The sequence below is a fragment of the Ranitomeya variabilis genome, chromosome 2 (assembly GCF_051348905.1).
Source record: "Ranitomeya variabilis isolate aRanVar5 chromosome 2, aRanVar5.hap1, whole genome shotgun sequence".
NCBI lineage: Eukaryota > Metazoa > Chordata > Amphibia > Anura > Dendrobatidae > Ranitomeya > Ranitomeya variabilis.
This window is the reverse complement of record NC_135233.1, coordinates 676,151,764-676,176,767: the sequence shown is the minus strand read 5'-3', so window position 1 is coordinate 676,176,767 and position 25,004 is coordinate 676,151,764. Positions and strand designations below refer to the sequence as shown.

At 41.1% G+C, this 25,004-nt stretch overlaps 1 protein-coding gene across 3 annotated transcripts in view; it reads left to right on the top strand.

The window, feature by feature from the left end:
* The window catches only part of PDE7B (phosphodiesterase 7B), a 638,072-nt gene that overhangs the window by 557,497 nt on the left and 55,571 nt on the right, over nt 1-25,004 (top strand). For all 3 annotated transcript variants that reach the window (XM_077289320.1, XM_077289319.1, XM_077289318.1), the window contains one exon: nt 4,775-4,858. In XM_077289320.1, the coding sequence (XP_077145435.1) occupies nt 4,775-4,858 (84 nt within the window). The remainder of the gene's footprint in view (nt 1-4,774; nt 4,859-25,004) is intronic.

Sequence of the window (25,004 nt, the reverse complement as noted above, 5' to 3'; positions counted from 1 at the left end):
GTGAGGATGGGTAGATCTGTCATTGCATCACCTCACACAGACGCGCAGTAATTTCTGTCACAGTGTATACACGATAGGGAGGGCAACTTGTGGATGCGGATTGCTTTCTCTGCGCAATGTGAATGTATTTCCTTAAACTTGTTTTCTAAACTGTTCCCAACTGTGACTGGCGACAGCTACATTCTGTCTGAGAAGAAATATATATAAGAACTATACTTCACAGAGTTTTATTTCCTCTTCTCTTTTGGTGGTAGACGGCAATATCCTTCCTTCTTATGTCATTCATCCCATGAGTGTGCAAAGCAGAGGACTAGCGTTGTAAAAAAGCTGCAAGTTTACATGTTTTGCCACTGGTAAAAGTAATAAAAAAGAATATAAATCTTGAACTGATTTCTTTTTCTGGTTGTGCTATGGGTGCTGACCATTGCATTAGTACACAATACTTATGATGGTGTACGGAGGAGAGTAGAGTGTAGTAGAATTCTATTTGTTGTTGATATCATTTGGAAATATCTCATATCTGGTATTAATTAATTTTACACTTATTTTGATTATTGAATGGATTTAACACCTATAACATTTCTAATTTCACTTTTTTTTGTTTTAACGGTTGCTTTGAATTGCTTTGACAGCATTTATTTTTTATGTCTTTAATGAACTTGTGTGGATATTTTCATAAATGATACTTTGTAATGATTATATAGCGCTTGGGGTCGCTTCATCAAAGTGTTTTCGCCTATAAACTGGAGTAAAACATTTCTAAAAGAGGTAAATTTTTTGTGAAATTGCAAAAAAGTTTACAGACTTTTGAGGTTTTCACGTTAGTTTGAAGCAGCTCCAACAAAATGGGCGCAGCTGGGGAGGAGGCGAGGTATGATGGGGCATAGCTACTAATTCAGCAAAAGTGCCAGCATTTATTACGCCAGGAACGTTAATCCAGTTCCAGACTGGAGTATCATTTCTTGTAAGGCGTACACGTACTGGCACTGCATGCCAGTCAGAAGATGCACCTAATTTGTTAAGTGTCATGCACCTAATCATTAATTTTATGCGTCATACTCCAGCGAGCCCTTCATTAAGTTTAGCATGTGCAACGCTATGCTGGATAATTTAGAAACTGGAAGACATTTCTTAAATGAGCAACCCCTAAAGACTGCAATATTTCATTTAAATCAGGGGCCAAGACTGCTCTTTAGGATTACACACTAAAGACATACAAGGCAACCTAGATGCATGGTGCACCACACAGCCTATGTCCCTGAGAATCTCTGCGTTAGGCCTCATTCACATGTCCATGTTTAAAAATGTATGTGAATAAATGGTAAGGTGTCATCAGTGTTTTGGATCTGTGTATCCACAGTGTATGGTCCCCGTGTCCGTTTCCACCATCAGTGTAATGTCCCCGTGTCCTTTTCCACCATCAGTGTGTCATCAGTGTATGGTCCCTGAGTCCGTTTCCACCATCAGTGTGTCATCAGTGTTTGGTCCCCGAGTCCGTTTCCACCATCAGTGTGTTATCAGTGTATGGTCCCCGTGTCCGTTTTCACCATCAGTGTGTCATCAGTGTATGGTCCCCGTGTCTGTTTGCACCATCAGTGTATGGTCCCCGTGTCCGTTTCCACCATCAGTGTGTCATCAGTGTATGGTCCCGTGTCCGTTTCCACCATCAGTGTGTCATCAGTGTATGGTCCGCGTGTCCGTTTCCACCATCGGTGTGTCATCAGTGTATGGTCCCCGTGTCCGTTTTCACCATCAGTGTGTCATCAGTGTATGGTCCCTGAGTCCGTTTCCACCATCAGTGTGCCATCAGTGTATGGTCCCCGTGTCCGTTTCCACCATCAGTGTGTCGTACATTTATGGTCCCCGTGTCCATTTCCACCATCAGTGTGTCATCAGTGTATGGTCCCTGAGTCCATTTCCACCATCAGTGTGCCATCAGTGTATGGTCCCCGTGTCCGTTTCCACCATCAGTGTATCATAAGTTTATGGTCCCCGTGTCCGTTTCCACCATCAGTGTGTCATCAGTGTATGGTCCCCGTGTCCATTTCCACCATCAGTGTGTCATCAGTGTATGGTCCCCGTGTCCGTTTCCACCATCAGTGTGTCATCAGTGTATGGTCCCCGTGTCCGTTTCCACCATCAGTGTATGGTCCCTGAGTCCGTTTCCACCATCAGTGTCTCATCAGTGTATGGTCCCCGTGTCCGTTTCCACCATCAGTGTATGGTCCCTGAGTCCGTTTCCACCATCAGTGTGTCATCAGTGTATGGTCCCCGTGTCCGTTTCCACCATCAGTGTATGGTCCCCGTGTCTGTTTCCACCATCAGTGTGTCATCAGTGTATGGTCCCCGTGTCCCTTTCCACCATCAGTGTATGGTCCCCGTGTCTGTTTCCACCATTAGTGTGTCATCAGTGTATGGTCCCCGAGTCCGTTTCCACCATCAGTGTGCCATCAGTGTATGGTCTCCGTGTCCATTTCCACCATCAGTGTGTCATAAGTTTATGGTCTCCGTGTCCGTTTCCACCATCAGTGTGTCATCAGTGTATGGTCCCCGTGTCCGTTTCCACCATCAGTGTGTCATCAGTGTATGGTCCCCTTGTCCGTTTCCACCATCAGTGTGTCATCAGTGTATGGTCCCCGTGTCCGTTTCCACCATCAGTGTATGGTCCCCGTGTCCATTTCCACCATCAGTGTGTCATCAGTGTATGGTCCCCGTGTCTGTTTCCACCATTAGTGTATGGTCCCCGTGTCCATTTCCACCATCAGTGTATGGTCCCCGTGTCCGTTTCCACCATCAGTGTGTCATCAGTGTATCGTCCCCGTGTCCGTTTCTACCATCAGTGTATGGTCCCCGTGTCTGTTTCTACCATCAGTGTATGGTCCCCGTGTCCGTTTCCACCATCAGTGTATGGTCCCCGTGTCCGTTTCCACCATCAATGTATGGTCCCCGTGTCCATTTCCACCATCAGTGTATGGTCCCCGTGTCCGTTTCCACCATCAGTGTGTCATCAGTGTATCGTCCCCGTGTCCGTTTCTACCATCAGTGTATGGTCCCCGTGTCCGTTTCTACCATCAGTGTATGGTCCCCTTGTCCGTTTCCACCATCAGTGTATGGTCCCCGTGTCCGTTTCCACCATCAGTGTTTCATCAGTGTATGGTCCCCGTGTCTGTTTCCACCATCAGTGTATGGTCCCCGTGTCCGTTTCCACCATCAGTGTATGGTCCCCGTGTCCGTTTCCACCATCAGTGTATGGTCCCAGTGTCCGTTTCCACCATCAGTGTATGGTCCCAGTGTCCGTTTCCACCATCAGTGTGTCATCCGTATTTTTCACAGATGGATAAATAAATAAATGTCACAGCTTCTCCTATCCTTTGTAATGTTATATACAGACAGCACACAGAGGGCACACAGATGTGATTTATATGTCTTTCACGGGCCCTTAGACTTGTATTGGTACTTTTCATCCGTGATACCAGAGAAAAACGGACATGTCTCCATGAGTTTTGCATGGACACATGGTCCGTGAATAAACACAGACATATGAATAGTACCATTGATTATAATATACCCATTATAATTTATTATAAGGAAAAAAATGAATATAACCCATACAGTATGTGCAGCACACACATGTCTAAATGAGGCCTTTAGTCACATTGGGTGATGAGAGTGGATGCTCCCCTATGCTATGTGGCATGAGGTGTACCTAATATATAATATTGCACAGTGCCTTTAAGACAATATGTCTCTCTCTATGCAGTTATTTGACAGGAAACTAGTTCGTAATCATCACGGTATCCTGTCTGTTGCTGTCTGTACAGTTTTTTGTTTCCTGTTCTCGGTGTTTGTGGAACCTGTGTCTTGTTTCCTTTCTTCTTGGGGCAATTAATATTGTCTTCTTATATGTACAGATTCCAGATACCTGGGGACTGCAAGAATTCTCAGAGTTTACTAGCCAAAATCAGACATTTTTCCCTACATTCCAGCAACTGTTAAGTTACATCTTTTTGGCTCACGTACTCTTCTTTACCTCTCTCTGCCTTCGATTTCATGCAGGCTCAATGATCTGCCGTCCAAGCTCTGTGCTCAGGACTGTCATGTACATGACCACTCAAATACACACAGGGGAAGAGCAGTGTGAACTCACGCACGCCTAGTTCCAACTTTTTTGCATTAATATTAGTACTTACCGGTATGCACTTATAACACAGTACCTAGCCAATGTGAAGACAAGCATCCAGGATGCTTAGTTTTGCGTCTGATATATCCATTTGAGTCTTTTATTAAATAAACTTTTGTAATTGATGAGAAATAATTGTTCATTTCAAAATGTGTGTATAGTGTGCGCTGTTTGTTTATGTGTCTGTTTATGTATTTGTATTACAAGTTTTTGCTCTTGCTGCCTTCCAAAAGAATGAACATGAACTCATCATTTTGTTGAACCCACAGAAATGGATTATATGAATGTGCAGAATTTGGATCACGTTCAACTATATAGGGAATATAACCAAAGTCTTCTAGTAGAAGGGATTTTTCATAAAGGGGTGGCCACACAAAGTGGCTTAGACAGTTGCAATGCCTATTATGCGATTGTTTGATATCTTTTACCTGTAAAATCTACTAGTATAAAAATAAAGAAACATCCCGATTTATAGTAATACATCTTGCCATTGAAATTGTTAGCCCTAGCTTGGCTGCTGCATGTGACCTTACCTTTCTTTATTCTTTTTAGCAAAGAGAAAATGTTAAATTTCAGTCTTTTTATTTCTTACAGGAGATGCTCGAGTGAGAGGTCAAACGGGTGTTCTCTCTGAACGCCGTGGCTCATACCCCGTTATTGATTACCGGCTCCTGAACAGTAAGTATAGCTTACATATTTGAGCCTAATTTGTACATTTGAAAAACTAATGTGTTACAGGAGGAAATATGTAACCAATTTACATGTACATGGGGTGTTATCCTAACCTTCAAAACATACCGTCCACACCTGTAGACTAAACTTCATCCATCTCCAAGTGTAGTATTCAGTTAGGGAACTAGGGTGCTATGGAGTTATGCTTTATATTATTATTATTATTTATTTATATAGCACCATTAGTTCCATGGTGCTGTACATGAGAAAGGAGTTACATACAGGGTTATAGATATCATTTACAGTAAACACGTTTACAGTGACAGACTGGTACAGAGGGGAGAGGACCCTGTCCTTGCGGACTTACATTCTATGGGATATTCCATTAGTCTGTACACAAGGCTTCCATCGCATTCATGAAACAGACATTATTTTAATCCTGGGACAAAACCTTTAATAGACATCAAACATTATTGCTTAAGAATTATACAGACAGTGTGATTTTATGTTTAGAATGAGCGCTAGTTTAAGTATCAGGATAGCCCTATCATAAGCCCATTTCCTATTTGTGTATTGTAATCAGTATTTCTTTTCACTATTTGTAGGCCAAAACATGGAAAGGGAACAAGCTTTTCCATATACTATTTCTCTGTAGCTTCCACTTCTTATACAAAATACTGATTCTAGCTTTTGATGAGCGAACGTGCTGGGATAAGGTGTTATCCGAGTATCGGTGTGCTCGATTATTATGTTCGAGTCCCTGCGGCTGCATGTCTCGCGGTTGTTAGATAGCCGTAACCCATGCAGAGAGTGCCTAACAAACAGATGTAACTAAAGGGAATCTGTCAGCAACTTTTTGCCACATAATCTGGAAGCAACATGATGTAGAAAGCGAAACCCTGATTCTAGCGATTTGTCACTAAAAATCACTGCTTTATCAGCAAGGGATTATCCCTAGAGGACTAGTAATCCTGCTGCCCTATAGTCCTCCATATTCATGAGCTCTGTATGATGCTGCCCCACTACTGATTGGAAGATACTAAAATATACTGTTATTCAGAATTTTAGCAACTCCAATGCAATTTTGGTGGCATATCTTAAGGATGTGCTATTAGTTTTAAATACCTGCATAACCCTTTCATGTCCTAAAAGTAAAATGTCATTATGGTGTTAATAAACAGCAGTGAGCCACGCATCACATAAGAATAAAATTCCTGTTCACTCTATTAGGCAGGATGTACTCGATATATATACTATATCATGATTTTATGACTCCCCGGAACAAAAATGCATGAAATAAGCTTAACACAGAACCATCTGGTCTTCTGATAAAAGTCCTAGGCCAAGACCAAGTCTGAAGTTGATTTCAAACTCAATTGACCTCATCACATACAGTCACAGCAGGGGGAAATAATGAACACCTTGTCATTGTTGCCATGGCAACTTTTTTCCTGGGTGACACTCTGAGATTTCGGTGTGGATAGAAAAAAAAAGACTTCTCTACAAACATTTGTAAGGACTCCTTCATGTGCCAGGCTATACCCATAAGTTAAATCTTTCCATATCTAGCTATTTCTTTACTTTACTGTCAACTCTTTGTATTATTCAAAAGCTAGAAAAATATTTGGAGGTTCTGTTTGTTTTCTTACTTCATTGATTGGCTTTTCATTAATAGTAGAGCAGTTCTGTTTACTCCAGTGTCCGAGTGCAATCCAACAAAATATCAGATTGCACTCAGACCAGTGTTAGTTTAGGGGGCCATGCACATGTCAGATTTGTTCCTCGGACCTCGGCTGCCCAAGGCAAAAGTCGCTGTATGCTCAAGTTTGATCTGATATTTGGATCACACTTGGCCAAACAAGTCAGTGAGTCCGTGGAAACCATCGGACTTCATTCAGATGATAGCTGAATGCAGTGCGATTTCCATAGACTGACAGAATGGAGAAGACGAAAAACATTTTTTCTCCTTCTTCTTATCTAAGAGAATCGGATTCGGATCACACTCTGATCACAGTTTGATCAAGAGTGTGATTTGCCTAATCGACCCGATTCTCTTGGATGAGAAAACATACTGCCCTTAGACCTAGTCATTGTCTTATATACAGAGAAATGTTTCCAATCACCATTATTACAGCCTTAGCAAAGGGATTTTCCAGGACTAGTATCTTGATAACCTTTATTCATATTGGGCCATCAATATTATACTAGTGGGGGCCTTACTCCTGCTGGTTAGATGACTGTCGCTTCGTCACAAATCTTACACGACCCCCATCCTGACCCAGCTCCAACCAGTTTATCGTAGCTGTGCAAAAATGGTGTGAGAACACCATCAGTTAACATATTTTATCGCATCCTTATGTTGCAACAACATTTTGCAAATTTTCAAAACTTTTTCTCCAGAATCCTTTGACTTATTGGGCCCATAGTTTAAAGATATGGGGACCATAGACAGATATGAGACTGTAAGGCTCACTTGGTGAGGTAGGTCCCAAAGCATCTGGTCCAGGTAGGGCACATGGACTCCGGGCGTTGGTGCAGCTTCCGAGGAGAAAATTTGAATCGAGGACTTGGACTATCTGGAATTTCAGAAGCATTCAGACAGATAGAGTGGCACCCAGGAAGAATGAATGTAAACCAAACATGGAACACTAGAGTCTCAATCCTAAGATGTCAACCTACAAAACCCGACGTGGAGCACCACAGCAGGCAGCAAATCAAGATGAAGGAAGCAGAACCTAGAATACCCAGGACAGGTGTGTAACAGTGACTAGTTCATGGGTTTGCAGGGAAAATGAAGATCGGTCTCAGGAGCGCAGAAAGAAGACTCGAACACCACAGCGGGCAGCAAATCAAGATGAAGGAAGCAGAACTTATAATACCCAGGACAGGTGTGTTACAGTGACTAGTTGAGTGGTTTGCAGGGAAAATGAAGATCGGTCTCAGGAACGCAGAAAGTAGACTCGAACACCAGGTCGTATTTGAACCACAACACGTTTCAACGGATAACACCGTCTTCATCAGGTGGGCAGTTCTGCCCACCTGATGAAGACGGTGTTATCCGTTGAAACGTGTTGTGGTTCAAATGCAACCTGGTGTTCGAGTCTTCTTTCTACACTCCTGAGACCGATCTTCATTTTCCCTGCTATCGCATCCTCCACTGGAGGTGTTCGGCTGGAAGCTGCGGGGGACTCTGCACCTTTTCTTCCCTCTCCCCTCTCTGGGTCTACCTCCTGGCGCTCCACTACTAAACCGCCTTTTACTATAATCCTAGTTCAGTGGTTTGGGCAGCATAAATCAAAATGAGGGGTGTTCCCTTTATAAGTGACAACATTGCGCTGAGCTGCAATGCCAGACACGGCTGTCACTAAATGACACAGCTGCCACTAAATGACACAGCGACCAATGGTAGTCTATTAATATCAAATCTGAGACCCAATTGCAGTTCACAGCAGCCCCTTCCCATTCATGTTGATCTGCACTACCAGACACAGCATCTACCAAAAGTACAGAGCTGTTCCTTATGAATAAGTAAGGGATTCCCTTATTCAGTTCATCTAAGGAGGAGATATTGGGAGTTAGACCCCACTGTTATTACATGGCTGTTCAATTTTAAGGATAGACCATATATATTTTCGTCTTGTATTTATAAAGAGGTGGAACATGTCTCACCTTTGACTTAATTCAATTATCTTGACACCACATTAGTGTGTATATTGCATGTTACGATACTTCTTGTGGCAAGTACCTGAAATGGTAACTGGGAAAACAATTTTTATTTTTTTTCAGATCTGTCAAATAAAATGACTACACTGTAAGTTACAGTAGTGATTGCCTGTAAGTCACGGGTGGAGGTATCCATTTATTTCTGATCTTGTACACTTTTTTTTAAATGATTGTTATATTTGCATATTTTTCTATGTTTTTGTGATTACTTTAAAGATGTTTGCCAAGTTCGCTATTAACCTATTGTCCGATGGAAAGGGAAGGGTGTACTAGAGATAGTATACCGGATACATCCCCTACACTGAAAAGGCAAGAGAAGGAGATAGAGGGATGTGATTGTGGGAACAATAAGAAGCCTTTTTGACATTTGCTATCTATTTTCATTAGAGAAATAATTTAAGTACTAAACTATGGACAATGCAATGTGATGATAGGATAACCCTTTGTAACCAGAAACAATTCATCTTTATTCAAACGTAGATTTTAATGTACTATTTAAATGATAGGTGGAACATAGTTTTACCCTTTGGATGCTCTTTCAATATTCTGCCCAATTTGCTATTATACAATTTATATAAATATAGCAAATGCTCATGGACTGCAAAATTTTTCAAGATGTTAGTGCCATTACTGTGCCACGGATAAGGCTAGAAAGGTAGATAGATATGAACTGATTGCCACAGTTGTAGAGGATTGGAGCTAACCTTTTGCTATGGATTATTTGCACTTTTTGAAAAACATGTTTGATTACGATATTATAAAGATTCAGAAGTGGTTACTGCTGACATTTTTGTATTATTTCATGGATACAACCACTCTCCTCACTACAATGGTTCCAACACTTCTTATGGTTTATTTGGTTGAGTCATGTCTCAGGTTGCCCTCGTAGAGGGTGAAAGCTTTTGACTTCACATTTCTAAAGAGAACAAAGGTGAAGATTCTGGAAGCGAGCGGCTGCAGGGAAAACATAACTTTTTTTCTCCCTGTAGCCGCTGGCCCAGTTTGCTTGCCAGGCATTATTTAAATGCTATTTGCTTGCAGATTACCACTATATCTGCAGGTAAACAGCATCTCTGGAGGTGACAAGTTTCTTTTAATGAAGGAGGGACAGGTGATATTTTTGGGTGCCTGCATTTAAAGGCTTTTCTGGAACTAAAACATTGATGGCCTAGTGTGTTCTTGATTTTGGAGTAAACAGTGTCATTGGAAAGGAAGGTTTAATGAAATAAAAGTAAGTAGAATTTAAGTGGTATTCTAGATTTCCTAGGAGATGTAGGGGGGAGGATCTTAACTTTAGTACCCATCTTCTCCATGCAGAGAAAGGAGATTAATGTGGTTTCTATGGGGGTAAAAAGAGAAAAGTTTTATTTGGTGTTCATTGGGGAAAGCATGTTTTGTTTGTGGCTCATGTTGTGGAGCTTGTGTAGTCTTTGGAAAGAAAGCTTGACCTACTTAGATAGAAAACTTGAGATGTTCATTGTAGTTGCTGAAGCTTATTTTAGGGACATGTACTACTGCGGCATACCATTCACCATCAGAAAGCCGGAACGAAGTGCAAGCAGTATGCATGTCTCACTCAGATGTAAGTTCTATACACTTTCAGGGCATGGTTTCAGTTCACCTCTGTTCAGTACTAGATATTATTATATAGCATCATATTTATGTAAAAAAATATATACAGTACTCGAAGGTCATTACCATGATGTAATCATGGAGCACCGCTGGGTTGCTATGGCAAAAATGTTTTAAAAAAAAATAAAAGAAACATAAAATTTCAAATCCACCCTCTTTTCCTCCATTATTAAATTAAAGATTTTAAAAAATTACACATACATGGTATCACCGAGTCCAGAAAAGTCTGATCTACCTAAATTAGATAAGCCCGATCTGTGATATCCATAAACAAAAAAAATCAAAACACCAAAATCGTGTTTTTTTTGTTCCCCACAATGCTACAGAAATGCAGTAAGAAGTCATTAAAGCTTCATAACTATCTCAAAATTCTATGTAAGTACACGCCCCACAATAAACACACTCTCACACAGCTCCTTCGATCGAAAAATTAAAATGTTTCGAGTCTTAGAAAATTACGACTGTAAAAAAGTTAAAGGTGTAGTCCACTACTAGGTCACCCCTTTCTTATACTAAATGTTCAGCCCCGATAAAATAATAAAGCCTATACTCGCATCTTGTGGTTTTGGCACTTGCAGTCCCGGGGCTGTGATGCGATGTTGTGACATGTGACGTCGGTGCCCAATCAGCACTAGCGTCACTGTCTCCACTTTCGGACAAACTGAACATGAACCGGAAGCCAGGGACGTCCTTTTCATGTTCAGTTTATCCGAAGGTGGTGACAGTGACGCCAGTGCTGATCGGGCGCCGGGCATCATGTGTCATTCCACCGCATCACAGGCCCGGGACTGCGAGTGCACGGCGCTGGCATAGGTTTTATTATTTTATCAGGGCATCACATTTAGTGCAGGAAAGGGTCCTAGCAGTGGACAACCCCTTCAATATTTGTTTTTTCACCACTAACATAATAAAAGAAACTTGACAAGTTTGGTATCACTATAATCATACTGACTTGTACAATCATGGTGGCAGGTTATTTTTACAGCATAATTGCAATTTCACTGCACTTTTTTCCCTTGCTTCAGTTCACTATGTGATAAAAGGAATGGTGCCATTCAAAAGTGCAACTCGTCCTGCAAAAAAACAAACCCTATACGTACGTCTATGTGGACCGAAAAATTAAAAAAAAGGGGAGCAAAAAAAGAAAAATGCAAAAAAACGAAATTGGCCATGTCAGGAATTGTGTAAACATTTACTGGGGAAGTTATCATCCCCTCTGCTCCACTTTTCTGGTGACAAAAAGGCATAAAGTTTACCGCAAGTGCTGTTTGTGCCTATTTTTTGCATATCTGTGCTTTTTCTTGCAAAGATTTCTATAATGTTTGCCAGAAAGCAGTAATGATTGCCAGAAAAGATTTCATTTTCTGGTTTAATATAAAAGATGCAGGCCATTTTTTGCTAGAGAGCTGGAGACAATGTGACACGTCACGTGTTAGTACATGTGTAAAGGCTGCAGGGAAACCAGGCCATGTGCCAAAGCTGCGGAGGATGTTTGAGTGGTCTAACTGGGCTGTATTCTTAGCAGCCCACTAGCACTTACTAATAAATTACGTTCAATTACTGATGTTACTTTTCTTTGAGGAAACTTACCTGCAAAGCAAAACACTAGTCAGCCCATGCATGACGTCTAAAGGCGAGTTGCGTGCTACTTGCCTGGAAAGCTGGAGAAGGAGCAGCTGTGAGAATAGTAAATGCTGCTTTATTTGCGATTTGTCCATATGGTATTGAATTAAACAATAGCAATAATTAAAAATTAAAATATGACTGGCTTGCGATACATTTAATTGCCAAAATGTCTGGGCCATTTTTAATATCGCTAGTGAAAAAAATAAAATGACCGTGTCTGATATTACAACTATAATTTTACCAGTGATAATATCATCACGCCATGGCCAATGCATTATGTAATTGTCTGAATTCCAAGAATGATAGTGGCATGTCTAATGCCTTAGTTAACAGCGTTCTAGCCAAGAAAAATAATAGCTTATCTGATATCAGCATAACAAAGTCGGCTCAGGATCTAACTGTGCCATGAAGAATACTATACTTATATTATTGGAGCAAAATTATACTGAATATAATATAGATATTGACATATTTAGTGCCATCTATCGGATGCCTTAGAAGCGAAATAATTGAGCTGCATCCATTATTACTGAACATGGAGTGGTGCTGGTTTTGGAGGCCATACAAATTCATTAATCAAATCTTATAAAGTTCCTTAAAGGGAACCTGTCAGCAGGATTGTGCACATTAATCTACAGTGTCAGGTCGGCGCCGTTATACTGATTAAAATGATACCTTGGTTGAAATCCATCTTATTTTCAGTTTTCAGTTAATGATATGCCCGTGCCCCAGGGTGACCAGTGGGGGGGAAGTCAATATGCACAATATGGATGCGATTATGGTGCAGCGCAGGCGCCGCCGTCTTCCTGCAGAAGGGGATTTTTTTTCAAATGTATATAATGTTCATTATGGAAACTAGGAGGCAGGTCAGTGAGGGATCAGTGACCTCTTAGAAGCCATATTGATGAATACCTAATCAGAGCACCACATGAAGACCCCCCCACAGGCCGTCCCAGAGCACAAGCATATCATTAACTGAAAATAAAGATTAACCCCTTAAGGACCAGAGGTATTTTTGTCTTTGCATTTTCATTTTGTTCTCCACTTTTTCCCAGAGCCATAACTTTTATATTTTTTGGTCAACATGGCCATATATGAGGGCCATTGCGGGATGAGTTGTACCTTTGAACGACACCATGGATTTTAGCATATCTTGTAGTGGAAAATGGAAAAAAAATTTCCAAGTGCGGTGAAATTGCAACAAAAGTGCAATCCCATGGTTGTTTTTTGTTTTGTTTTTTTATCATGTTCACTAACTGCTAAAACTGACCTGCCATTATGATTCTCCAGGTCATTACGAGTTCATAGACACCAAACATGTGTAGGTTCTTTTTAAAGTAATAAAAATTTCCAAAGTTTGTTAAAAAAAAATTGCTCCATTTTCTGATACCCGTAGCGTCTCCATTTTTCGTGATATCGAGTTGGGCGAGGGCTTATGTTTTGCGTTCCGAGCTGACGTTTTTAATGTTTTAATGATACCATTTTGATGCAGATAAGATCTTTTGATCGCCCATTACTGCATTTTAATGCAATGTTATGGCGACCAAAAAATGTAATTCTGGCATTTTGACTTTTTTCCTCATTATGCCGTTTAACGATTGAGTTAATTCTTTTTTTATATTGATAGATCGGGCGATTCTGAATGCGGTGATACAAAATGTGTGTATGTTTTTTTTTTTATTATTGTTTTATTTTAAATGGGGCAAAAGGGGGGTGATTTGAACTTTTATATTTTTTGTATATTTTTCAAAACTTTTTTTTTACTTTTTGCATGCTTCAATAGTCTCCATGGGAGACTAGAAGCTGCACTTGTTTGATCGGCTCTAGTACGTACAGGTGATGATCAGATCACCTGTATGTAGCAGAAATGCTCACTTGCTAAACTCATAGCAATCTGACTATGACAACCGTAGAGGTCTGCTGGAGACCTCTGATTGTAATGCTAACCCATTGGTGACCCGCGATCACGTGTCGGGGTCACCGATGGGCGGGATTTCTGGCGCGCTTGCCGGGAGCACGAGTTAAATGCCGCTGTCAGAGATTGACTGCGGCATTTCACTAGTTAACAGCCGTGGGTGGATCGCGATTCCATGTGTGGCTGTTGTGGGCACATAACAGCTGTATATATCAGCTATCATGTGCCTGGAAAGGTGCGGGCTCCGTGCCAGAGCCCTCACCAAACGGGGACTCCGACATCGGCGTACTATTACACCCAATGTCGGAAAGGGGTTAAACAACAACCACAAGATGGATTTCATCAACCAGGTTATCATTTTAATCAGTATAACAGAGCCAACCTGACACTGTGTGTAGGTTACTGTGCACAATCCTGCTGGCAGATTCCCTTTAATTGTCTGAAGCATCTACTTTATACCATTATTTAATAACGTGCATAAATATAGCCACAATAGACACATATGAGGTAGTTAGTTCAGGTAAGGAGACCTTCCTTTGGTCTGGGAATTGTTTCTGTACACAGACAATTATACATGGAAGTGAGAATTCAAGCTACGGGTATGTTTAGACAAACGTATTTTCAGTCCAAGAGCTGTCGGTGTGGAAAATAGAGAGTACACAATGTTAGCCTATGCACTAATGCACACTGAGTATTTTTCACACGGACCAGAAATCTGACAAAGAAGTCATATAAGGTAAGTTTAAAATAGCTTATGATAGTCACAGTAGTTCTAACATTCTGTACTTTTTGGAGTTTTGTTCAGTAAAGGAAAAAGTTGGACCAATTATATGCCTTGACCAATTTGATTAAAAAAACAAAACAAAAAGTTTTATGTGTAACGCTGTTTGAACATTTTGGCCCCAATTCATCAAGACTGGTAATTTTCTCTCCGGTCTTGATGAAGGGTGCGCTGGAGTCAGATGCTCCTGATTAATGAAGAAGTGCACGCCTCTTTATGAATCTGGAACGTCTGTTGAGTTGTGTGCATCTCCGTGTGCTGCGTCACAAATCTTACTCCAGTCACTGGAGCGAGATTTCTGGTGTATGGATTGCCACAGCTTGTCATGAATGAGATAAGATGTGGCGATACACCCCAGCTCCTACCCATTTTGGCGGATCTTGGAGAAACTTGCGAGAAAACGCCAAAAGTCACATCATTTTGGTGCAACTTTGAATTTTTTTTAGTTTTCAAAGCTTTTATACAACTTTTTTTTATGTAAAAGCTTTGATGAATCGGGACCTTTTAGTTTTCTTCTTATTTTTACTTTTTTTATTGTAATTTCCTTAAAAAAATAGTAAATAGGTATTAGGGTATAGAAGTAATAGGCTATACATTTCTTGCATATACACTTATTAATGTTATACAGTATGTCTTTTTATTGGAAAAGTTTGAATTTCTCTCAAAACCACCACTCTCATGAGTGACTGTTAGAAATCGGCTAAGTGTTTCAAGCCCAGACTTATTTTTTATTTGAAATAAACACTTGTAAATCTTCTATGTTACAGTAAGTAATCAGTGCCTCCATAGTTTTCTTTTTTGTTCCCGGTAGATCTGTGAAGCACTGAAATATTTTTTGTTGATCAATCATTCGTACCATGAGGAGAGATAAATCAACATGTCTTCCTGTTCTCTCGAGTTTCAGCTGGTATATTAATTCCAGATAAGAATAGGTCATGTAGTAAACCATTTGGGATTTAGATTTTTTTTTAAATCTCACCCTGAAATGTTCTCGTTCAGGGAAATCTGCAAAGCTTGTATAGCAATGAACCATGGCGGCAGGCAGAATGTAAAGTGACACATATTCCTTCACTATTTTACAGTATTTAATAATTGCATGATAACTGCATGCTTAATGTAGAATACTGCTATGATGCTGGGAGAAGCCATGGGTATTTTGGATGAGAAATATATGGTTCTTACACGCTGCCACGTGCACACAGTCTCTGCAGTTCCATACTCTATGTGCTGTCCCATGAATGTTTTAAAGGGAGAATACATCTGTAATCTAGCATATTAATAATGATCTCTATTATACTACATGGATCCATAATAGAGTCACGTGGACCAGACCTAATGAGGAGTAATAATAAATATTTCCTGGTGATCTATACACACATCCAAACATATACATGTCAGAGCTGTAACAATTTACAAGCAGAAGGACAAATAGTATGGATTATGCTTTGCCCAGTACTATTGGACCCTTGAGTGCCCGAAGGATCTAAACATATATTTACTGGCCTTAATATGCCATTTAAGTGATTTGTCAAATCTTACGCAGACTTTTTCACAAACATTTCTATCTCCAGATTTGCTCAAATCAGTCATACCCCATGTCTCGCTGGGATCAGTTCAGGCAAAACAGTGTTTTCATTTGCAAATCTTTCTTCTTTTTTTTCTCACCTGTTCAGTGCCATTTTCTTGAGCTCTTGGAGAATTTGGTATGTGAAACCCCTGACTGGGCATTGTCACGTTGACTTTGTTCTTCTCTCCTAAGCTTTTCTAGCTATGTAAGATATACATTGTATAATAACTGAAAACTAAAGCCAATAAGAAAAATATGAGGAGGTGTCATTTAAGTTCGCAAGAGTTGGATTTGTAACATAGGCTATGCTTGGCAGGTACTCCAGACTTACTTGCTGGGAATAGGGCCTAATATGTTCAATTTTATGTAATTTTGGACACAGAGACGTGGGCCCCTGTGCAAGACTGTGCTGCTTTGCTAGTGATAGTGGCCCCCTTATCTCTTGGGCCTATCTGCTGCTGTACAGGTTGCACCAATGGTATATTCAACCCAGACTTTATGCTAATAAACAGGATCTCCTAAACTAAAATGTGTATCAACTGTACTTCAATAAGGTGATAAATCACTGCTCAGTCGTATCATAGAAAAACACACTTAGGCACTTATGATACAGGTCCACTCATAGGTTGGGGATTCATTTGGTACTGTATGGTGGCTGCTGGACACATAGTTGATGGGACGTAAGTATCACAGAGGGGGTTGTCCTCTGTGATGTAAACCTGAGATAATGCTATTGTGCACGTAGTACTAAGAGGCATATTTTGTGCATCTGGGCAAGGTTTTATGGGCAGTCTGAGAGATGGGTGGGTCTGGCTGCCCACATACTCAACCCTAGGTGTGGTTCATAAGGTAAAATGGAGTCTGATTGCTTGACACTTGGTCTGTATCTGGTGGTGATCAGACCTCCTGTGTGACTTCTCCAGACTGAGCCAGTATGCTGGATGCTATCCAGTTTGTGTGCCCTGGACTATCTCTGGCTGTGTTGGAACTATTTACTGTATTTTGCATGCACTGAAAGACCATTTATTTTTCTTTGCTTCTCGCACGGTTTATTAAGCACCAATAAACCAGCCTGGACATTTAATGAAAATGGTTTCTCTGTTGCCTCACCAGCACATATACTGTATATCCAGGGGATTTGGTGAGTTTTCAGTAAATATATACCATAGTTATGAACTTAGTCTTAGAAAGCAACTATAGTGTAGGAGGGTAGAAGTGCATAATCGATTTTGCTGATATATAGTTTACTGTGAGAGAATTACCGTATTTTGTATAATAAAATAGCACTCTGCAGTGTACTAGTATGTAAACCTGTAGTAGTGTGTGCTGTATATGCAAGCAACAATTACCAGATAATAGAGAGACAAAGTGAAACCTTGAAATCAATAACCAAACTTTTCCGCAGAATCAAAAAATATAATTTTGGTATAAAAAAAAGTGCTGTGTGTGTTCGCATGTGTTTGTTGGGGGGGGAGCTGAATCTTTTGGTCTTTTAGTACAATCATGCCTAGAAAGTCCTCTTGAGGGTATGTTCCTACATACCAAAAATCCAGCAGATTTTTAGGTCTGCTACATGTTACAGTATTGGAATTTTAAGAAATCCCAAGCACATACTGTATAAAATGTCAGCAGCATTAACTGAGCATCACTGCCATCTGCTTCATGTCCATTTATTATTAGTAGTAGTAGTAGTAATAGTATTTAATTTTACAGCATAATTCCATGCTGCTGTACATGAGAAGGGATTACATGCAAAATACAAATATAAAATATGGAAAAAACTAACAATGATAGACTGGTACAGAAAGGAGAGGGCCCTGCCCTTTCGGGATTGCAGACTGCAGGGCAGTCTTGCAAAAGTCATTGTGAATTATGTCATTGCAGTGCAAAGGGTGAAATGTGCAATTTAACTGAACCACTTTTGCAATGACATCTGCTTTGGATATTGTTGAGGTGTTTCCATTGCAGGAGGTCCTCAACAGAAATGCCCCATGGGAACGTATTCGTAGGGTTTGTTCACACATATTTATGTTGTTTTACTAGTTGACAAAAAACACACTCTGGTTTTGCAAAGCCGCTATGAAAGAATGGTGCAGTTGTGTAAAAACAAACAAACTATGAAACTGGTGGGCATAGGATCAACTCTCCTAAGCCGTCTATATGGGCATGCAGGTCATAGAAAGCAGAATAAAACGATACCTTGATATCTATGATCCAATGTCTTATTCCAGAGAAATCCACATTTTTATTATATGTAAATAAGCTATTCAGATCTATGGGCAGGTGTCTGATCTGCATGAGAATCTGTCTCCAGAGCTTATTTTACATGTAGGAGGCATTACCAGTGTGATGTGTAATGGTTACCAGTGTTACCAGTGTGATGTGTAATGGCCGCTCTCTTCTTTCCTGATCTCTCTGCAGAGCTGTGTGTGATTATAACTGACACATCAGCAGGTTCCTCTCAGCTTCAGTTTCCATCTCTCAGGCAGAGTTGCAATATTGTTGCACTACAGCAGAGCTGTGAGAGCTGCAGCAAATGTGTTTGTAAGGAGACAAAATTCAGTTCTACTGTTCTGTGTTAGTTACATGTCTCACACTGTGAACTTGCCCTTTTATTTAAAATAAGCTCTGGAGGCAGATTCCCATGTAGATAAGTGTCCTGCTCATAGATCTTAACAGCTCATTTGCATATTAAGAAAATTGTAGATTTCTCTGGATCGCAGATATGGCTACGTTCACATTTGCGTTGTTGGGCGCAGCGTCATCGACGCATACCGACGCATGCGTCATGCGCCCCTATCTTTAACAGGGGGCGCATGGACATGCGCCGGTATGCGTTGTCATGCGTTGTATGATGCATGCGTTTTTTTGGTGCACCAGACAGGGCGCGGACAACGCTACAGGTTGCAGTTTTGATGCGTCACATTTCCGAAGAAAAACGCATGCAACACACCTGCGTCGTAAATGCGCCAAAAAAACACATTAGTGTCTATGGAAAACGCATAGGGCGCAGTTGCCTGCGTTGAGCCGCGTTTTTTGACGCGCCTTTTGACTAAATGTATTTTTTGGGGGGCGTTTTGGATCTTCAATTGTATAGGACAACGCATGCGTCAAAAAACGCTGCGTTGTGTATGCGTTTGACATGTGTTGTGCGTTGCGTCGACGACGCTGCGCCCAACAACGCAAATGTGAACGTAGCCTATCAAGGTTGCAGATTGCAGATATCATTTTATTCTGCTTTCTATGACCTACATGTCCACATAGATGGTTCAGGAGGGTTGATCCTACTGACAGATTCCCTTAAATATGTCTTTTCCACTTTTGCACCGTTATTGTAGGCTACTACAATACGACGGGCGTTCATTAAAGATTTCCCCTGACACACTTCCTTTGGACTGATAGTAATGAAACTTGGCACAGTTATTAGTCCTGCTCTACATAGGTGCCACCAAGGGACACACACTTCTCCCATCTCTGTAAGCAACTGTAAACACCTCGCTTGTAGAAGTTGAGAGGTCGCTCCAAAAGCCACATTGTGACTTCGGAAATCAGAGTCTCATCGTCTGGAAAATGCTTTCTAGGAAATCCATCAATATTACTCCTTGCTGGTCCCAAAATACTGTGATAATGACGTTGCCTGCAGAGGGTTGGGCATGTGCCTTCTTTGGAGGCGGTGAGCCATGATGATTCCATTGCATCGACTGGAATTTAGTCTCAGGATCATAGTGATGGACCCAGTTTTCATCCTGTGTGATCAGTCTGTTGAAAAAGTCCTCCTGGTTTGGATGACACATCATTAATAGAGCCTGAGAGCATTCTACTTGTTCCTGCTTCTGGAAATGTGTGAGCAGCTGGGGAACCTTATGCATGTGAAGGTGGTGTTGGATGATTTTTTTCCACAGACCCCACACTAATCATTTTGGGCTAGGTGGCGAATGGTTGACGATTTTCCAAGATGGCGACCTTCACTTGATGGATGGTGTGTTCATCAATAGCAGAGTGGGATCGCCCTGGAATTGGAGCTGTTTGCACTGAAGTCCGACCACATTTGAATTGACAATGCCAGTTCTTGACTACTTCATATGATGAGTAATCATGACCATAAACCTCTCTCATTGCATCAAACGTCTCCTTTGGTGTGCAGCCTTTCAAGTAAAGGAACTTGATGGTTTCTCTGTATTCCACTGGTCCATTATCAAACCTCACACCACTTCAGCACCTGTAAAATCAAGACCATTATCAGTTCTGAGTTGCAAACTGGCAGGTAACCTATAGAGACTTATATCATTACACATGGGCAGCTTCAGCGCCCTATGATGAATAGAAGTGGGCCAGGGGAAATCTTTAATGAACGCCCCTCGTATACAGTATACAGTCTTAGAAATATTCAGTCTCATTAAAAGCAGGGTCATTCGGATCTTAAAAGATTTCATCTTGTCAAAATAGTAATTGTGGAGTTCGAGCTGCTACAATGACTATGTAACAGCTTAGCTTTACTTGAAATAAAATGTAAATGAAGCCAAGCTCATCAGTAAATCTGGCAGGACGCATCCCCAAGAAGAACTGTATGAGTTGTAGTGATCTGACATCACGCAATACAAATCCACAACTGTCAGGAATCGGGTTTGCAAGGAAGAAGTGAGCTGCCTTACGGACTAGATATGAATACTAATGCCTTTCTGTGGAGCTGCAGGTCTGAATTACATATTGTACCATGGGAAATCAAGTGGTTATAATAACCGCTGGTCAATGGAAACACTAGACATGGCCTGCATGTAAATCACTCCTGTTTTTCCATTCTTTTCTCTCACTTCTAAAATGACTATATATTTTCTTCCATTTTTAATGAGAAGGATATATGAAATATGGAGAAAAATGCCAATACACAGACAAGAAAGTGTTCCAAGCATAATCTCAAGGAAGTATAACATTACCTGTGACGTATTAAACATACATGCTCCGAATTGTCATGTATTTCCTCCTGTTGCTGTTAGTGTATACTAATTATAGCCTCCTATTACTTCAGTTATTGGCACGGCACTGTCATCCTTTACCTACTTGGAATTGAACTTGTCAAAATATTTCATCCATGGTTTCCGAATGTTCCAAAGATTCATTGTTCAAAAGAGGTCTATTTCTTGCCCTGTTATGGCAGTACTGAACTTCCTGAGGTGTTTTCTACAATCCTATAACAGACATGCTGGAACCTTATTTAATATCACTCACTTCTGTTATCTGATGTATCTCAGCCCATCGTAGGAGCCATTTGCGCAGTAGGAGCCTATTAGTTGCCGAGAACATACCACCGTACTCAGCTATCTCCATGAATCCCATAGACAATGAATGGAGCATAAGTGGGAATGTGTAACCATGCCAATCCATTCATTTGTTCTAGTGATGGATGGAGATCCCAGCTCATCGAGCAGATGTGTATCACCTATTTAAGTCAATAAAATCAAGAAAATATATTTTGTCATCTTCATTCCTTTTGTCTTGATTCTACTTGAGAAATGTGGATTGTGACCACTGTCATACATGGGCATCACGGTGGCTCGGGTTCAAATCCCACCAAGGACAACAGTTTGTATGTTCTCTTCATGTGTGTGTTGGTTTCCTCCCACACTCCAAAGACATACTGATAGGGAATTTAAATTGTGATGATGAAGTATGTGAAGCGCTGCGGAATAAGATAGCGCTATATAAGGACAGCATAGTAAATAATAATCTGAGTTTGTTAATAGCAGCAAGGCTTAGATTGGTTAGCAGTTGTGTAGCCGTTTTGCTGTATCTGACAGTGAAAGCTTTTTCTATGTGACTGTTATAAGTTGTAATATTGAGGGATAAAGATGAACGATTTTTTGGAATATTCTTCTACTTATAAGTATATCTTCCATTTACTTCTCATCTGTATTAGGCTATGAGCACAGGTTATTTAAAGGAGATGTTTCTGCAAGAAAGTTCAGAGTGTTCGCAGGAAGAATGCTGCATTTTTGACAAGTATTTGCATGTGTTTCTGATGCATTTTTACTTGCGTTTTTCTCCTTTATTTGAATGGGTGAAAAATGCTGTAAAAACGCTCAAAGTACTGAAATGCTGCAGATTTGAAAAAAAAAAATAATTTGATGGTTCACATCCGCAGGGAAAACAGAATAAACTGCACAATGAGTAAAGTCAAATACTGTGGGTGTCTATAAAAGATCTCTTCAAATATGATGTTTGCAAAAATAAGTAGATAGAAGAGATGATTCGTGTGAAGTGCAGCGATTTAGAATGTGTAATGTTGAGCGTTGCGTGCTTCCTCTTTGTTTGTCTTTGGATCGACCTCAAGTAAATCGTCCAATTTCCTGAGCTCTGAAAACGTACCATAAGTCAGGAGCAGTTGTTTTACAGTATATCCGGACACTTGTTATATTCCTACAGCTCCATTCCATAGCAGGGATGACAAAATGCAATGCTAACCCAAGCAGACAAGCAGCATGAGTTGATGTATATGCTACTATAAAACATTACCCTAGCAAAAGTCAGCATTCAGCCTGCTCTAGCTAGTATTATCCAGTTTCTGTCAGAGTTTGGAGAAGGGGTCAGACTGGTTACCACATACCATGAGAATCTTAGTTTCATCAAATTGAACTTGGTGGGAATTTAAATCTCTCCCACCTTCTCATACTTGATAACATATTTTTTTTGCATGGAAAGATGCTGGCAATGACTTCCACCTGGGATTATGTAAAGAAGTCTGGTATGTTCAGGGACAGGTCCCTTGATAAGACATATAATATTAAACCTCCTCTCCAGCCGAGACACTAATGTATGAAATGTGTTCTCCAATCTTCACAAAGCCGAGTTTTTCCCATGGTTTGGACAGTATGAATCTATGGGCAGGTTCCCTTTAAACTACAGTGAATGATTATGTGTGAAACTGTCTGGCTTCACACTCAAGTTCACGTATGTAAGCAGTTAGACTCCATATCGTATATTGGTACTGATGATAGACTTCTCTCACACTTGTGCTGGGTTCTGTCTCATCAGGTTTCTCTTACCCCTGATGGTTCCATGAAGGCATGCTATTGTGCCTGGTAATGATGTATACTAGATGGACTCACAAACGTCTATTAAGTTTTCTTATAAAATAGATCAAATATTCACTTTCTACGCATGTTTCACATTAAATGGTCTTAGGCACCAGTCATTACAAGGTATTATCATGATCTGCATGTAGTCAACTGTCTACTTACCTTATACTGTATACTTGAGTATAAGCCGAGATTTTCAGCCCCTTTTTTTAGGCTGAAAGTGCCTCTCTTGGCTTATACTCGAGTTATTGTCCCAGGGGGTCGGCGGGGAAAGGGGAGCGGCAGGAGTGGTGGCTGTCACATCATACTCACCCCCTCCTGGCGCGGTCTCTGCTTCTCAGATGGTCTCCAGCGCTTGCATCTCTTCCTGTGTTCAGCGGTCACGTGGTACCACTCATTAAAGTAATGAATATGGATGCGACTCCACTCCCATAGGCGTGGAGCGCATATTCATTACTTTAATTAACGGTACCATGTGACCGCTCAACACTGGAAGGAGCTGCAGGCCCCGGGACGAAGCAGGGAAGTGCAGAGACCGCGCCAGGAGGGTGAGTATGACGGGGGAGGGTGAGCCATGCGATATTCACCTGTCCCCGTTCCATCGCCGGGCTCTGTCTTCTGCATCCTCTAGCTGTGACGTTCAGGTCAGAGGGTGCGATGACGTGTTTAGTGCGCGCCCTTTGCCTGTACAGTCACTGCAGAGACCCGGAAGACACAGCGGAGGAATGGGGACAGATGAATATCGCAAGTGCCGGGGGCCTGAGCCAGCGGCGACTCCGGCACCTGACCCCCATAGTGCGCCGGTGTCCCCGCCTGCATATTATTCTATGGAGCATATTATGGAGCCATCTACCTTTATGGAGCAGCATACGGGGCATATTATTCTATGTTCTATGAAGCATATTATGGGGCCAGCAACCTTTATGGAGCAGCATATGGGGCATATTATTCTATGGAGCATCTTATGGGGCCATTATTAACCTTTGTGCAGCACTACAGTACAGACCAAAAGTTTGGACACACCTTCTCATTTAATGGTTTTTCTGTATTTTCATGACTATGAAAATTGTACATTCACACTGAAGGCATCAAAACTATGAATTAACACATGTGGAATTATTACTTAACAAAAAAGTGTGAAACAACTGAAATTATGTCTTATATTCTAGGTTTTTCAAAGTAGCCACCTTTTGCTTTGATGACTGCTTTGCACACTCTTGGCATTCTCTTGATGAGCTTCAAGAGTTAGTCACCAGGAATGGTCTTCCAACAATCTTTAAGGAGTTCCCAGAGATGCTTAGCACTTGTTGGCCATTTTGCCTTCACTCTGCGGTCCAGCTCACACCAAACCATCTCGATTGGGTTTAGGTCTGGTGACTATGGAGGCCAGGTCATCTGGCGTAGCATCCCATCACTTTCCTTCTTGGTCAAATAGCCCTTACACAACCTGGAGGTGTGTTTGGGGTCATTGTCCTGTTGAAAAATAAATGATGGTCCAACTAAACACAAACCGGATAGAATGGCATGCCGCTGCAAGATGCTGTGGTAGCCATGCTGGTTCAGTATGCCTTCAATTTTGAATAAATCCCCAATAGTGTCACCAGCAAAGCACCCCCACACCATCACACCTCCTCCTCCATGCTTCACGGTGGGAACCAGGCATGTAGCGTCCATCCGTTCACCTTTTCTGCGTAGCACAAAGACACGGTGGCTGGAACCAAAGATCTCAAATTTGGACTCATCAGACCAAAGCACAGATTTCCACTGGTCTAATGTCCATTCCTTGTGTTCTTTAGCCCAAACAAGTCTCTTCTGCTTGTTGGCTGTCCTTAGCA